Source organism: Crocodylus siamensis, chromosome 5, assembly GCF_052110815.1.
Source record: "Crocodylus siamensis isolate JL-2025a chromosome 5, ASM5211081v1, whole genome shotgun sequence".
Taxonomy (NCBI): Eukaryota; Metazoa; Chordata; order Crocodylia; family Crocodylidae; genus Crocodylus; species Crocodylus siamensis.
In genome coordinates this window covers 121,515,174-121,532,214 of record NC_143399.1, presented here as the reverse complement: position 1 = coordinate 121,532,214, position 17,041 = coordinate 121,515,174, and the positions used below count along the sequence as shown (strand labels likewise).

Here is a 17,041-nt window from a genome sequence, read left to right as displayed (position 1 = left end):
ATTTTTACACTGATGGGGAGTGGTATAGGACTAAAGGTTGGCATAAAAAACAGTTTGGATTTTTTTTTTAGAAAGGGTAGGACAGCTTTCAGCGAATCTTTGGGCAACGGGGCTAGCTACAAGAGGTTGAGAATTTTCAGTTCTATGTTCTGCCAGAGATTTCTCTGTGACCACAAGCAACTCACAAAATGGAGATAATATTACTTCTGAACCTCAAAGGGAATTCATGAGGATAAAGATTGAAAGGTTCTCACATACCGTAATAACTACAGTATCATAAGCAGAGGTGTAACCGGCCAGCACTGTACCCTGGACAACAGCAGCACATGGTATGGGGCAGTGGACTGAGGCTCACTGCTGCCAGGAGAGACATCACCTCTTTTTCTTGTTGCCAACATGCTGAGTGGCCACTTAGACACTAGCTTTTAGCAGCAAAATAAGGAAGTGACCTCTCTCTCACCAACAGCATACCACCAGCTGCTGCTTGTGCACCTCATGCTGCTGCCTCTTCTTTGTCCTCCAAGCTGTCAGAGCAACACCAAAGCCAGAGCCATTGCAGGGAAGGTGCAGGGCATGAACCTCGAGCACCTCTCAGCCAGTAGGTGTTTGGTGCCTCATTCTCTTAATAGACTTTACAAATTCTATAAGCTAGATGCACACATCCTTTGGCTTACCTGGACCATAAAGATGGCAGCTCCTCTTGTAAATCAGAGTTAAAATCTTCAAACACTTTCTGTGCTTTTTGAAACTCTTCCTCTGCCTACATCACAACAACACAGGTGGACTTTTATAGTCATGCCAAAATACAATGAAACAGGGACAATCTTATTTTTATTAACAAAAGTTCTTCAGACTACCGTGCAAATGCAGTTGTTTCAGTTTGCAAGGGATCTAGCAAATAGTATACCTGAGTATTTCTGGTTCCAGTGAAGTAAATGCCCCAGACTGGAAGTAAAATTCCAGTTGTTATTTCAAAATGTGAAAAAAGAGATAGTTAGCCATGTTAGTCTGAAGTCAGGCAGAAGGCAGGGTAGATTCACGCCTCACAGAATAATGAAAATTTAGCTCTTCTCCATCCCCTCTATAACTAGGTTATAACTAAAATTAAATTTTATACATTTATAACTAAAACTTTAGTTCATTCGTAAGGTGCAAACTCAGCCCTGCCTTCTGCCAAATGTGAAAAGTCATGAGCTCCCCATAGATTTAATGAAAAAAGTTAAAACTTTGGAGCCTGCTTCAAAGGTTCAAGACCAAATTAAATCTTCTGACGAATACAGATTGAGTGTCAAATTTGTAACAAAACTGAAAACAAGTATATAGAAAACCCACTTGGTAATGTCATTAACTTATAGCTGTATAGTTTACACTCTGCGACAGATAAATGGTATAGAACAGATGAGTGTTTCCCAAACTTTTGATACCTGGGATACTTCTTGTTCTGGATTAAAATTGGTGACATATTTCACTCTTACATATTTCACCCTTACATATGAAAATTATATTTATGTTTATACATGTATAAATTAATATTTCAGTATATTGTAATATAAATCTTACAATATTATTATATTACACATTTCACTCTCCACTTTCACATATATTACAGTAATGAATTATATTAATGACCTATTATATGTGTGTGTGTGTGTGTGTGTGTGTGTGTGTGTGTATGTATGTATGTAAACACACACACGCATACATACAGGCTCCATCTGTATGTCTGCCTGCATGCTTGCAGCAGAGTGTGCTGCTGGGACTCTATGGGTGACTGCGGCAGAGGCAGCACGTGGGCTGCCTGGGAAGGAGTGGGGGAAGGCAGCAGTGGCAGTCCCAGAGAAGCATATTACATATAAATATTATATCTGAAAAGTTATACTTATAGGTATCAATATATAAATTAATATTTATAACTATAAATATACCTACAGGGTGGGAGAAGCGGAGGGGACGAGCTGGGCTGCAAAGCATGGCTCTGTCTGAATGTCTGACTGCCTGCCCACTTGCAGCGGAGTGTGTTGCTGGGACCCCAGGGGGAAGGGAAGGGGGGAGGCTGGGGCAACATAGGTGTTGACTAGGGACTGGTAGGGGAAGGCACCAGCAGCCATACGTGCTGCTGGAGTAGCTGGGACAGGTGCAGGATAGGGTGCCAGACAAGGGAGGAGAGCATTTACCTCCTCACACAGGGGGATCTTGTGGCACACTTCCATTGCTCTCATGGCACACTAGTGTGTTGTGGCACACCCTTTGGGGATCATTGGAATAGACCTTGAATAAAAGCTTTGCACAAAAGTGAATTTTACCCAAACTCAAGCTGACTTCTGCCAGTATCACTTTGAAGTAACGTATTACCTTAGTAATTCTGCTTTCATCTTTTTTCTTTGAGCTCTGCAAGGCTTCTAAGTGATGTCTTGCACTGTCATAGTCAACTAGCTTTCTGCTTCGCTTTGCAATGCGAGTCTGGAGAGAGTTACAAAAATAAAATTCAGAGCTGTTATCATAGGTGCAACCTTGATGTAAGTTTTGCTTTGATTTGTCTATGAATCTTTCTAACAACTCTTCTTTTACAATCAAAACTTTATTTGCTATAATCTTGTATGGTGAAAATGAGTTTGGGGAAAGAGATAATAAGGAGCCTATTTATTGAGAATTAAGTACTTGACAAAGGTTTTGTGTATATCTAGCCTAACCATTGGGACCTTAGATATCAGTTTCATTATATATATTTTGATCTGTATTGCTAGAAATCTCCAGCAACGCAAATTGACTCTTTAATCTATAATGTTGATACTAATTGTCTTTCCTTTTATATTATGTGGTATATATATATTTAATGAATAATTATATTATTTTTCACATTCCTAAAAAATTTCTAAACACAAATTCCTTTGTTACAGAACGATCCATTCAATACTGCCATCATACAAAGGGATTTCCAATTAACCTATTATAGTTATTTTTCAATATTTAACATAACAATAAAAGTGGGTCTTTGAAAGCTCCTGATTTTCTAATGATGCATACTGCACATAAAATTTCCTTTCATTTTCCTGTGCATTAGCTACAGCCTAAATCCTAGGCTGTAGCTAATGAAAACCTGGCATCTCTCGGAGTAAAGTCAGGGCTTTAGGCCACCTTTGAGCATCCATAACTCTGAGCTCTCTTGGTATAGACTAGCTTCTTCTGTAAACTGGAAAGGATTATAGATAATTCTGTTGTAAGGGAGTTATAGCCATATCCCAAAGACACATGGGACATAGAAATATAGCTATATCCAAAGAAAAACCATTAAAATACCTCACGTGTATTCATTATTGGCCCTCCCATTTCATAGCATTTTTCCTTTTTTAGCCAAATACAGTGTTACTATGCACTTAGACATCTGATTAATTTTAAGAACGCAAGTAGTTTCATTGACTTTACATTTTAAGATTCAGGCTTAAGTATTTTTGCTGTATTAGGGGTAGCATGTATATTACAGAAACTTGAGAGGAGCTAGAAGCATGTGATTATGAAATCCTTACAGAGGAGATATGGTTAAAACAGTCTAATGGATGGACACTGAGACTGATGAAACCACAAAAACCATGTATGGCTTCAAATCAGAGATAGAAAATCAGTCACTTCTAAACATCCACAAGAGCATGGAAAAGCTCTTCTTATCACAATAGTTATTCTATAATTCCTTGATGGCTCAAGGGCTTGATCCAGCATCACTGAAGTTATAATACTCATAGCTATAGAAGCAAGCAAAACCTTTTTAAAAAGTTTGTAATAAAAAGGGTAATTTACCTTGACTTCCTAAGGCAAAATACTTTGTTTTGTTCATTCAATAAAACAGTTCAGTCTGTGAATGGGTCCTGCTTATAAAATAGGATGTTTCATATGCCACCTGATAGGTGCCTTCCTATATACCCTTTATTTCATATTGCTTCTTTTTATGACACAAAAGTAATTGGTAAGCTTTAAAATCTTCCCTCCGTAGTAAAGCATTACTGTACTTTTATATCGGGAAACTGTCCCAGGTATGTATCCAGAGTCAGCAATGACCCATCCACCAACTTTTGATGAAAGTCTTCCCAGAGTTCATCACATTTCTGTAAAGAAAAATGAGATACAGAGAAATACAACTGAAAATTGCTTTAATTTAATTCCTCTCAAAACTTAGGGGAAATACTAATGTATATGACAAACTGTAATCTTTCTAAAATCTTTTTTTTTTTTATAAAGAATGCACATTCCAGTGCAAGTTTCAATTTACAGTAAAATAGATTTTAGTCAGGTAATCAATGCACCAATTTTGAAGTCTTCAAAATAACAATAGGAGCAGCTTTGGAAATAATGGAACCAAGGATTACTAGTTCAAGCAGGCTGGTCATCAAGGTATTTTAGTTCCTATACAAGCTCATGGATGCATAATGAACCTTCCTTTAATAAGCAGCAAAATACAACTAAAAAAAATTAAACAAAAGTCAGAGAGATCTGTAGTTTTAATTGTGTGGGCCTATATTTTTAAATACATTTAAATTTACGGGGGGGTCATCTTTCCACCCCAGAAAAAGCCACTCCCCACATTAGCTTCTCAAATCTTACCAAAACCAGAGTATTTGAGGGTTAAGAGCCAAGCACACCTCACAGAAATTAATGGATCTATTACATTACTTGGATTTGGGATTTGAACCATTACTCCATCAACTGATAAATAGGTCATTAGTTATTTATAGTGGCTAAAGAATAGCCCGCTCCTATATTCAGTCTTGGAGGAATACAAACAATTGAGTTCTCCTGCCCACTTTAATGCAGCTCAGCTCTCTGGGAATACTGTAGAGCAGGGGTGGCCCAACCTGTGTCAGATGTGCCACAAGTGGCATGGGCAGTCTCTGTGCAGGGCCAGAAAGAGGAGCAGGCAGCATAGCAGCAGATAGGAAAGGAGGTGGAAAGCAGAGCAGCAGGCCATGCCTGCTGCACAGGGCAGGAGGCAAAAAAGCAGAGCAGCTCATTGGGCAAGGGTCTGGGGTTAATTTGTGGCACAAGTGTCAAAAAGGTTGTCCGCCACTGCTATAGAGAGAGAAGTGGAATCCCGTGCCAGATGTACAGTGCTGGCACAAGAGCAGACTGCCTTTTTAAACACCTGCAGGACCTGGGTTTTCAATCTGGCAGATCACAAACAAATGTCAGAAATTCATAAACATCAGAAATTCATAATCGCCTATCAAAAGAGAAGGCGTTCCCAGCTAGAACTTAGTCAGATAGGAGGGAGAATTCAGGGGCTTTCCAATATGAAAAAGGCTAAGGAGTATTGTCCTATCAGACTACTGATACCTTGCGAAAGCAGCATTCCTGGAGACTTTTTCTAGCCATACTGTACTCATGTGCAAATCTACACATGCAATTAGCATGTAGCAATAAACTCTGGCACAGTTCACACCAGAGTTTCTTGCACCTGGGTGCAGCATTTACACATGCTCCTGGGACTGCAGCACATAGAGCTGGGGCAGCACAGCCCCGGCGAGCAAAGGGCTTGGTGGTCAGGCTGCTCTGCCCCAACTCAACATACTGCAGAGGGGCTGGCTGGAGCATGAGGGTGCTTCAGTGTTGGGCTAGCTGACAGGCAGTCCCCACACTGCAGTACCCTCGTGCCTCAGCCAGCCCCAGTCACTGTCTGCAAGTGTGTTTCTGTACACATAACTTCTCCATTGTAGGATAGTACTTCTCCCAGACAGTACTATCCTACAGCAGAGTTAATTAATTTACTGCCCCCTATTGTAGGTGCATGTGTAGATACTGACACTTTACTGTGGAGCTAATTAGTCAACTCCACAATAAAGTGCATGTGTAGATGAACCCACTGTATGTTAATTACATGCCATAGTAAGACTCATTGTAAATAGGCTATGCCAGTATTTATTTCCTAACCTAATTGTAGCCTCTACTGAATTATTACAATCCATTAATCACACTTTAAAAACTATTATTTATTAACATGATATTTAATCACAGTGGGGGAGAGAGCAACAAAGTAGATCATGGCAAGTAACTGACATTGCAGCACATTTTCATCTGAAAATAATTTGCAGAGAAATTATAGCCAAATTAAAAGCTTGGAGGTTTTTTAAAAGCTAAAAGAACTGAAAAACATTGTTCAATAGTATTTCTAACCATCATCGCTTCTATTAAAGATCAATGTTATGCAAGATGGAATAATTAAGCAATAATCACCTATCTATCTGAATAGGTACCATATTTACTCGAATACAAGACGAGGTTTTAAAAGCCCTTTATCTTACATTCACATAGAAGGAAAACTCATTAAATACATCATCTATCATTGAACTGCTGTCAAAAGCAGCATGTGCTTAGTAATGGAAACCAACTATGAAGCTAATTAAATTCTACCAACACTGAACATGACTATAAAACACATTGGCTCCATTGGACAAACATGCTGATGGAAACCTGGGGTTTGTTTTTTTTACTCTTAAAAGAAAAACAGGAGGGTGTTCCTGCCACATGGAACTGGCACTGGGTTTGGAGGTACTGCAATAACAAGGCAGCACCAGGAATACCAGAGCCAGCCCTGAAACTGTCTCCTTGGTGACAAAATGTTTGATCTTGGCAAAAAGACTGAAAATTTTTTTATTAATACATTTTGTGTTCCAGGTCAAATTGGCCAAATCAGTTCTAAATCATATAAATTGAGCACAATGCAATCGTTCCAAAAACGATATGGATTGAGCAGGAAGAACTTAATTATCTAAACACCACGTATGGCACTACAACCAATGCGCATCCTCTGTCCCAGGCTCTCACCCCGGTGACTTCAGATACTCCCTAATCCATTGGCAAGCATCTTATGTGCAGGTTAAAGCCTGGAGGTCTTGGGATTCAGATGCCTCCACTTGACCTTAGACCACAAGAAGCTGAGATTTTTTAAATTGGGGGGGGGCAAATTTTTCATATTCCAGATCAAATCAATTCTGAATCCTCTCAATTAAGCAACACACAATGGTTCAAACACTATATGTGGTGCTACAACTGGTAAGTATCTTCCACCCCAGAATTTTCAGACTAGGGCTTCAGATACCCCCAAATCCATTGGCAGGCATCCTACATCCAGGCCCAAACCCAGAGGCTTAGGGCTTGGATTTGTCCAAGCCTCACCTGCCCTTAACCAAAGGCCACAGGAGGAAGCTAGGGAGGAGTCCCCTGTTTCCATAAAGTAGGCATGTAACCAAGATCCTCCCACTGGAAGCTGGCCAGTGGGAAGCTAATTACAAAACTCTCGTAGGGTGTGCTGTCCCCAGTGCATCAGATGGGGATACACCTCCACTACACAATGCCATATAAATCTACCTACTTGATCTTAGCCCACAAGAGGCCCAGATGCTGATGGGAACCCTAAAACAAGAATAGATTACTGCAGCCCATCTGAATAAGATTCATGTAATACCTACTGCACTCAGTCCCCCCTCAGTACTGACTCTTTTCCAAGTCACAGTGAGCCACTACAATGAACATATTTTCAACTTCTTCACTCCCATAGCTGAACTGTTCTTTTCTTTCCCATTTCCAATGATTCCTGTTTCTTCATCAGCCTTAAATGTCTGGCAAACATCAGCAAATGCCCCCACCAAATAGTTCACCCAGAATCCCTCTGTTGCCTTCTCTCTCAGCCTGTTGCGTATGATTAGTGTGGCCCCACCATCCGTGAGGTGGACCTAGACAAGGTTGTCCTGCACCTCATCTCCTTATAAATTTTTGAAGGAGCCCAGGATTTGTGACAGAACACCTTGTTCCAGTGTGGGGGGGTGGCAAGGGGGCTAATTAGGACATGGATCCTTTGTGGGGAAGTATATGGAGTACACATACGGAGTGAGCAGTTGATTGATACACTGTTGACTCTGCTGGGGCCCAGTCCAATGAACTATATGATAAATCATGAGCCTTTTGGATTTGGACTGATATCATGCATAGTTGAACATCATATGCAGGGACAAGGGGTCAGTGGAAAGAAGACTTCAACACACCCAGGTATATGGAGCAACAGCACGGGCCAAGCTCAACGTGAGCAAAAGCACCTGTCTAGTCCTGGGTAAGATCAGAGATGTGTCACACCTGGGGGTTTTCATCCCCCTCAAGGGGGTAAAAATCCTCAGGATGGAGTTTGACCCAGAGCTGATGGGGCAGAGGGCTTGCAAAAAGATGGAAGCCAAGGTCAGACAGAAACTGGGGATATGGCAATTGTGCTGCCTGTCAATGGGAGGTGCATGGCACTGATGAAGGTAGTGCTACTGCCAATATTTCTACATACCCTAGTCTTTGCCCGCTCAGAAGAAGTCATTCACAGAATCCAAAAAGCCATGTGTGGGTTTTTTTGGAACTCCACATGGGAGAAAGTGGTAAGGACCAAGCTGTATGAAGTACTGTACTAGAGGCAGAGGAATGCCAGATGTCCTTTTCTTCCTTTGAACCAAATACATGAGCCAGGTTTGCAGACTGGCAACACGGATGTAATCCAAAACAGCCAGCTCTGTCAAGTATTTTTCAGGGCAGTTGCTGTGACAGTAACAGGTGTACAATACAACCAATGGGAGCCCACGGACCATGGTGTCCCCATGGTTCTATGAGTTCCTGAAAAGCTTCTGGAAGGAATACAAACCACACAATGCTACCCTGGTGACCCTGTTGAATCACTGCAAGATAACAGAGGTGGTAAGGGCAAGAGATACCATATCACCTGCAGATTTTCTACCTGGTTACAGCTACCAGGCCATGTGGGAGCAAATCTTCCACAAGGACCTGCAGAAAGAGCATAGAGACCTAAATTGGCAGGCATCCCATAGGGCACTCCCCATATGGACATGGTAAAAGAGTGTAGGGCAGAGAGGTCCATCGCACTGCCTGAGACAGACCTGCCACTGGCTGGCAGAAACAATCAACCACCTCTTCTGGGACTTCCTATATGCCAAATAGGTGTGGAAGGAAGTCTGTGCACTCCTGATGGTGACAGATTTCAGAAAGCTGACTAGAGAAGTGATCCTCTACGGGCACTTGACCAAACGATAAGGGGCCCCAACAGCTCGCTCTAACCAGTTCATCTCCTGCTTCAGGTATTCCCTGTGGAAGGCCAGGAACCTGCTCATAAACAGACATTTGGAATTCAGTCAAGGAGTGTATTAAAATGGGGCTGAGTGAAATGTACTGGTACAACAGAAAGGCAAAGTAGGACAACAGAAAATAAATGGCAGACCTCTTACGGTACAGAGGGGACTGGCATAGACTTTTCAGAGGCAATTCCTCTGGAGAGAACAATGAGTGAAAGCACTGGGATGGTGAGGGGCACATGGATGTGCAGGTGTGAACTGTGCAATGGGACTAAAATAGTTTAATTGTCAAAGTATCCTTTGGTTGGCCAAGTGAACCACAGTCATCACTTGACATTACACACACACACACACACACACACATATATATATTGTATTATAATTTTTTTTTTGCAAAAAAAAAGTTTGTACTATGCATAAGTAGATAGAAAAGTTCTCCTTAAAAGTGTGTTTGTGGAATACCTGTGCTAAAATCTGCAGCAGTTTCAACAAAAGGTAAAAACAAATCAATTTTGGATGAATTAAGCCTATATGCAAATTACTACAGGCATGTTTTTCAAACTCAGTGTTTTCAAATTTGCCCCTCACTTCCATGTCCTCAGTGAAAGCACAGTCTGTCAGTAAGGGAGGGAGGGGGAGACCAAGAAGGGGCTGCAGGGGGAAGAAGTTGGGAGGGCAGAGGGCATGGGGACCACCTAACCCTCAGATACAGTTGCCCTGCTCTAGAAGTGAGAAGGGAACAAATTCAAGACAAGCCTCCAATAATTAGATTCTATATCTGGACATTTTTAACAAATTTATATATTTTCTATATAAAGAACCTAATTATGGTGGGTCATCTTATATATGAGTAAATATGGTGAACTTCTCATTCTTGTGAACTACACTTTCAGCTATTCATAAATGTATGACATGACATCTGATTACAATGAAAATGGCTAAATGGCACAAACTTTCATGTATTACTCTGCTTGAAACAATATTCATAAAAGTGGTAACATGTAAGATTTTCCAAATGTGGAATAGAGAGCAAAGACCTAATTTTGTTCTCAGATTTTGGCCATTCTCATTTATATTAATCTAAATCTAATGTAAGAGGAGTTGCTCCATTGGGATATAAGCCCAAACAACACATCTAGTGGGCATAAGTGGTAAAGTAGTCAGTTGCACTGATTTGGCATTCAGCACATGTAAGTTACCATTAGCAGAGAGGAGGGAGGGAAAGAGAACTGCAGGAAAAGCAATCAACAAGGACATCTGATTAGGGTGCTATATCTTAGTCTCCTTTTATTTTCCTGCAATTCCTCCCACATTGAATGCCAGATAAGTACAAGCTGCATCAGTAAAAAGTTACACCCTGTTGTCATCAGTAATAAATCTGCCCACAGACATCCATAGGATTTTATCTTATATACACTAGATCTAAATTTGGTCCCTACTATTTATTACACTCTAAAGACTGAAACAGAATAAAAACCACCCTTCAAGACAAAGCCGAAATATAAAAGATCATGTTCCACTCCACTGAAGACTGTGAAGTTATTCCAGACTTCCATCAATGTGCAAAAGATTCGTCTCTAGTTAAAGAAGAATTTGTATGCCTTCACATATTCTTTCTATTATTACTAGCCCTACCATTATAATAAAACACTATGGCAAAGTATAGACAGTCAAAAAGCCCAAGGTTGAATCTTAAACCAATTTCAGTCATTTTCAAAGTGGTTTACGTGCATTGAACTTCTGTTGTGTTCCAGATTTGAACCACTTTTCTATCACTTATACCAGTTTATGTGTAACTTCTGTCCCTAGCCTAATGGATTACCGTATCTAGTGATACAGAAAATTTGACTGAAGAAACAAAATGCATATAAACATGAAAATGTGCATATAAGATGCCTTGTACCCTGAAGTTTCCTTTCTTTCCATATTCTTACCTCTCCAATCATTTTCACATCTTCCCGGCCATACCACTCTGGCTCGTATACTTCATGAAGGGACTCAGTAAGTTTCTTAGAGGCCTCTTGCATGCCTACAATTGCATAGAAAATAAGAAACAGTGAGACACATCTTTATTTCATTCCACTTTCTTCCAATATGATTACCTCTTGTCTATTAAAAATATGGATAAAAAACCTTATTTCAGGACAATTACTAATCACCTGAGATTAACAAAATATTTCCTGTCTGGTTAGATTATTCCTTAATGACTGTGCTGGGATGGATTATGTCTGTATATCAAACGTTGATACAAAGTTTGTACCATTACATTCTAGACAGTGACAATCCACATGAAAGGCATGCAGTACCTTGCTAAAGGACTGCTACAGAGAAGTCATCAAAACAATAATTTTGAGTTAAGAATTTTGAATCCCTTTGTGGAAGAAGTTTACTATGTGGATGCTAAAAACATAATCATGGAAGAAGAACAAGGCTTAAGAATCCCAGGAGTACCCTGAGGCATGAATGATGCACGCCTCTGGAGGCTGGGGGGGCATGGCGGTGGTGGGAGCACGGTGGCAGTAAGCAGGAGCTCCTGCAGACACCGCTGTCAGCAGTGTGTGGGGGGGGGGAGGGGGGGTTAGCAAGCACCAACCAGGGGTCAGCAACCACCTGCCGACACCGCCAGCAGCATCAGTGGTGGTCAGCAGTGATCGCAGACTGCCTGCAGATGCTGTGCCATTTTGTAGGGGGTGTACCGCCACGCTTAGGGTGTGCACGTGCACCCTCTACAAGCTGCTTCTGCACTGAGGAGAGATGCTATTTAAGAGGGGGCTAAGGACTTCCACATGCCACAATCACTGTTGTTTTCAAAGATCTAGGACTTTCAAACATATTTAAGAGAGAAGTGATTATGTTTAAGCAATTACTATTCCAAGTCCATGTTCCTCGCTTTTTTGATACATTGTTTCCAAATGTGCTGGACTAGAAACCTATAGTTTCTACAAAATGATGGCTAAGGGGCATGGGAAATCTGTGGCACTGGTTTCAAGGTATAAAAAACCCTAGGAAAAGACTTAAGCAGGATTCTGAGCTAGGAACTAGGGCTAGATTCTGCCCAGACCCAGAAGGTCCTATTATGACAGACTAATGTTTGCAGTATACTGAGTCAAATAAACACTGAGAAGGTTAAAACCTTTCTCTAAAGCAGTATTCGCTGCTGGTAACAGAGGAACATTTTTAGTATCGTTCTATAATATATTATAAAGTCTGAGGTAAGCACCCATGTAAGCAAGGAGTAACTTATTCCAATAAATTCAGCAAAATTGACACCATTTAATCCTATGGTGAACCCTTGATCTCAGTGAAGTCAATGGCTGGATCCAGACATGCAGGCATGTGTGGTTTGTGGCACTGCAAACCTCTTTGCAGCACCATAAACTACACAAGTTACACATTAAGCAGTGAGCGGTGCTGCTCATTTGTAGTGCCAATTTGCTACTGGGATTTCCCAAAAGCAAAAAAAAAAAAAAACCTGGAAAAGCAATGGCACAACTCATGCCAAATTAACAAGTGCCAGGACAAATGCAGAGTATGGGGAGCAGGCAGCCTTGAGCTGCTGCTCCCCTGCCTCTGCATACTTTAGTGTGGGGCCTTCACTGCAGAGCCCCCATGCTGAGGCACACTGCACCCTAGCCACCTGCTCTGTGGCTGGCTGAGGTGTAGTGTGCCTCTGAGTGCAGGCTGCATGTTCCTCAGCACAGGGGCTCTGAAGCGAAGCCTGCAAAAACAGAGAGCAGCCAGCCCAAGGCTGCCTGATCCACCATCTTGAGGCACACTGTGCCTCAGCCAGGCACGGAGCAGCTGGCTGGGTACAGGGTGCTTCAGGATGGGGACTCCACTGCATGTGGAGATGGAGGAGCAGGCAGCCCTGGAGCAACTAATTATCTCTGCAGTAAAGCATTACTAGCTACATGAGTGCATTATGCTACCTACATTAATCTATTGCTCCTGGTTTTAAGGAGCAATAGATTAATAGGGGTGCATGAAGCTTTGGTCGCCAAGTTGATTCAGATAAGTTTTGGCCTGATTCAGAGGCCAAATCACTGAATCCGAATCGAATTGGGAGACAAAAAAAATTATGGCCACAAGCTGGAGGAGAGCAGATTTAGAATGGCCACAAGCTGGAGGACAGCAGATTTAGATTAGATATTAGGAGGAACTTCTTCACAGTTCGAGTGGCCAAGGTCTGGAACGGGCTCCCAAGGGAGGTGGTGCTCTCCCCTACCCTGGGGGTATTCAAGAGAAGGTTGGATGTGTATCTAGCTGGGGTAATGTAGGCCCGGCACTCTTTCCTGCTTATGCAGGGGGTCGGACTCGATGATCTATTGAGGTCCCTTCCGACCCTAGCATCTATGAATCTATGAATCTATGAATCTCCAAATAGATTCGGAAAAAATTTGGAAAAAGATTCAGAGATTCGGCAATTCGGAAGGCAGTCTTGCAGGGGAACAGAAACTGAGAAGAGGAAAGGGACCTGGGGGGAAAGACTGACATCTGTAGTGACTTTAATCTGTTCCTAAGTGCTCCAATCAAAGTGTTCTGGGGGAGGGATGTAAAAACAGCATATAAGCTTCTGTCTGCAGGCTTTCTGTGCCTTTTGTGAGCTGTTTCTGCCTAAGCAAAAGAGGGGCGGGTAGCTAGCCCAAAAACAGGTGGGTGGACAGATCTAACCAGCACTGGGAAGGCCCCCTATTACAGGCTACCATCCCTGCTGTTTTCATCCCACTGTACCTTTAACACACACACAAAGTCACACGTCACAAGTTTTGCTTTCAGAAGCTTGAGGTGCAGTTTCCCAGAAACCCCTGCACCTATCTCCTTGAAACATGGCTTCATGGCCTCAGAAGGGGCAACCATCCCTGCTGTTTTCATCCAAATCTGCCAAAAAATGACAAAGTTCTAGGTATTTCAGTGATTCCCCATTATAGTCTGTGGCCAAATCACCAAATCTCTCCGAATCAGCGCCGAATCATCTGAAGCCAATATGACTGAATCAATTTGGGGCAGTGATTGGAATCTCCAAATTGAATCATTGTCCTCTGAATATAGGCCAGTTAGTCCTACCTCGATCCTCAGCAAGCTTTTTGAGAGAATTATTCTGGCACATGTCCACGAGGGGCCAGCAGGGGAGATTATGCTTAGGGGCAACCAACACGGGTTCATTAGAGGCAGGTCCTGTCAGACCAACCTAGTGGCCTTCTATGACCAGGTTACCAAATCCTTAGATGCAGGACTAGCAGTGGACATAGTCTTTCTGGACTTTCGGAAGGCCTTTGACATTTGTCTCTCACCCCATTCTCATTAAAAAACTGGGGGACTGTGGTGTCCACACCTACACAGTCGAATGGGTCACCAACTGGCTGGAGGGCCACACCCAGAGAGTGGTGGTGGATGGGTCATTTTTGACCTGGAGGGATGTGTGCAGTGAGGTCCCCCAGGGTTCGGTCCTCAGGCCCGCACTGTTCAACATCTTTATCAGTGACTTGGACAAGGGGGTAAAAACCCCTTCTCATCAGTGCAGAGGCAGAAAAGGATTTTGGAGTCATCACTGATGCCAAAATGAACATGGGCCGGCAGTGTGGGGAGGCAGTCAGAAAGGCCAGCCGCACCTTGTCATGCATCCACAGATGCATCTCAAGCAGGTCCAAGGAAGTGATACTCCCCCTCTGTGCAACACTGGTCAGGTCACAGCTGGAGTACTGTGGTCCAGTTCTGGGCACCGCACTTCAAGATGGATGTGGACAACATGGAGAGCCTCCAGAGGAGGGCCACTCGCATGATCAGGAGGCATCAGGGCAGGCCCTATGAGGAGAGGCTCCAGGACCTGAACCTGTTCAGCCTCCACAAGAAAGGCTGAGGGAGAATCTAGTGGCCTGTTACAAACTAGTCAGCAGGCATTGGGGGAGTCCCTGTTCCCCCGAGCACTACAAGGAGTGACTAGAAATAACGGTCACAAGCTGGCAGAGGGTAAATTCAGATTAGACATCAGGAGGCGCTACTTCACAGTCAGGGCGGCTAGGATCTGGAACCAACTTTCAAGCGAAGTGGTGCTGGCTCCTACCCTGGGGGTCTTTAAGACAAGGTTTGACAATCACCTCGCTGGGGTCGTTTGACCCCAGTACTCTTTCCTGCCATGGCAGGGGGTCGGAGTTGATGATCTGCTCAGGTCCCTTCCGACCCTACTAACCATGAAACTATGAATTGGCTGAATCTGAATCCAACTTGAATACTTCCCTATTTGCACAGGCCTATTAATTAACTCCACAGAAGTGCTCATGTAGATGGTGACCGGGCTGGCTGGGATATGAGGGTGCTAAAGTTCAGGGGCTGCCTGCTGCCCACCCCTGCACTTTAGCACCCTTTTCTCCCAGCCAGCCTCTCCACTTCCCAACCTGGAGAGAAGGGCTGTCCCCACCGGGTGCCCTGCCAGCCCAGGGATGCTGTGTCTTGGCTCTAAATGCTGCAGTCTCAGGTGCTTGTGAAGATGGTGTTCCTGAGAACAGCTGACTCCAGTGCAAACTGCAGCAGAGTTTATTGCATCTCACTAATTGCATGTGTAGATACACCCAGGGTCATTGTTTTCATAGGATATAATACTGGTAGGATTCTAATACTGCCCCTTCCTTTGTGCCCCTTTATGTTATGGATCAGGCCAGGACTAGCACTTTCTTATTTTAAAAATTATAACCAACCACATTTACATTTTTATGTAAAGCTGATTAAATAAGTTGAATTCAAATGGCAACAGAACAGAATGCTTAAAAATAAATACACACTTATAACTTTAAAAAAAATTCAGCTAGCATCTTTGCTTGCTGCAGCACATCTGCTGTGCCTTAGAAATATCTGTGCTGTAATTTTCTGAATTAACTATTATTTGACCAAATTAAAACAAGAGTATTTTTTATTTCCTCTACAAAGAATCCCCCCGCCCCCAGCACTGGAATATTCTGAGAACCAGTTGGAATTTTGCATATGATGCAGAACCTGCCCCTTTTCCCCATCCACTCTCTAAAAATACACAAGACAGGCATATTTAGACACAAAGTATTTTTCTTGTTACAAAGAATGATCCTCCGTGTATAACAGAAGGAAAGGCAGACACATGCACATGCATAAGGCACAGCTTGTACCCAATTCCTGATGGGGAAAGTAAAGGGGAGGAAAGCTAAAGTGTGTAAGTAGAGCCCCCTATGTGTAGGTCAAGCACAGTGAGAATACTTGCACAGACAGCCTAATCTTTGACCATTAAATCAATGGTTGTTGATTGATTAGATTCTGCGAGTACATCTTCTCAGGGCTGCTGAGTCAAGACAAGCTGGAGGTGAAGCAAGGGTGTGAAGTACACCTCATCCTGCCCACATACAAGGTCAGTTGAACAGACTGAGTTTGGAGTGGCACAGTAGCTGAGCTTTCCATTACTGTGCTCCCTGGGGCTGGCACAGCTCTGCACCTCTCTTATGCAGAGCTATTAGTTAATGCTATGATTTAGCCTAAATTGAATGTAAAGACTAAAGGGGGATCTTCTTTCCTCTGCTCAAATTCGTCTCTTTCTCTGGATATTGTTAAGTGATCCCTACTGAGGATATTGTATCAATGCACCATAAAAATATTTCTGGAGAGAAGTGGGAGGGAGGAGCTGTCTCAGCATCTACCAGACTGCACCAAAATGGAGATGATTTTCAAGTATTTTCTTAAGTAGTACTCTGTTTCAAATCCTTTTTTTACACTGCTGGCAAATTAATCAATTTAGGCTCTCAGAAAAGAAATGATATAGTACTGCTTCATAGGCTCTCCTCCCCTCTTACCTGCACTTGAAACATTCTGAAACATCATTCTTCTGCTCTTGTGCCCTTGAGCATACTGCCAACTAAACCTGCAACATATGTTCCTACAGTATGCACCCTGACAATGCTCTTCTCTTGATCTTTCTGCAG

The 17,041-nt window shown here is 42.6% G+C and overlaps 1 protein-coding gene across 7 annotated transcripts in view; it reads right to left on the bottom strand.

Moving 5' to 3' along the window:
* The window catches only part of AMPH (amphiphysin), a 199,642-nt gene that overhangs the window by 66,011 nt on the left and 116,590 nt on the right, over positions 1-17,041 (bottom strand). For all 7 annotated transcript variants that reach the window (XM_090050096.1, XM_090050097.1, XM_090050099.1 and 4 more), the window contains 4 exons: positions 11,039-11,133; positions 4,002-4,097; positions 2,353-2,460; positions 675-760 (listed from right to left, as the gene is read on the bottom strand). In XM_090050096.1, the coding sequence (XP_089906222.1) occupies positions 675-760; positions 2,353-2,460; positions 4,002-4,097; positions 11,039-11,133 (385 nt within the window). The remainder of the gene's footprint in view (positions 1-674; positions 761-2,352; positions 2,461-4,001; positions 4,098-11,038; positions 11,134-17,041) is intronic.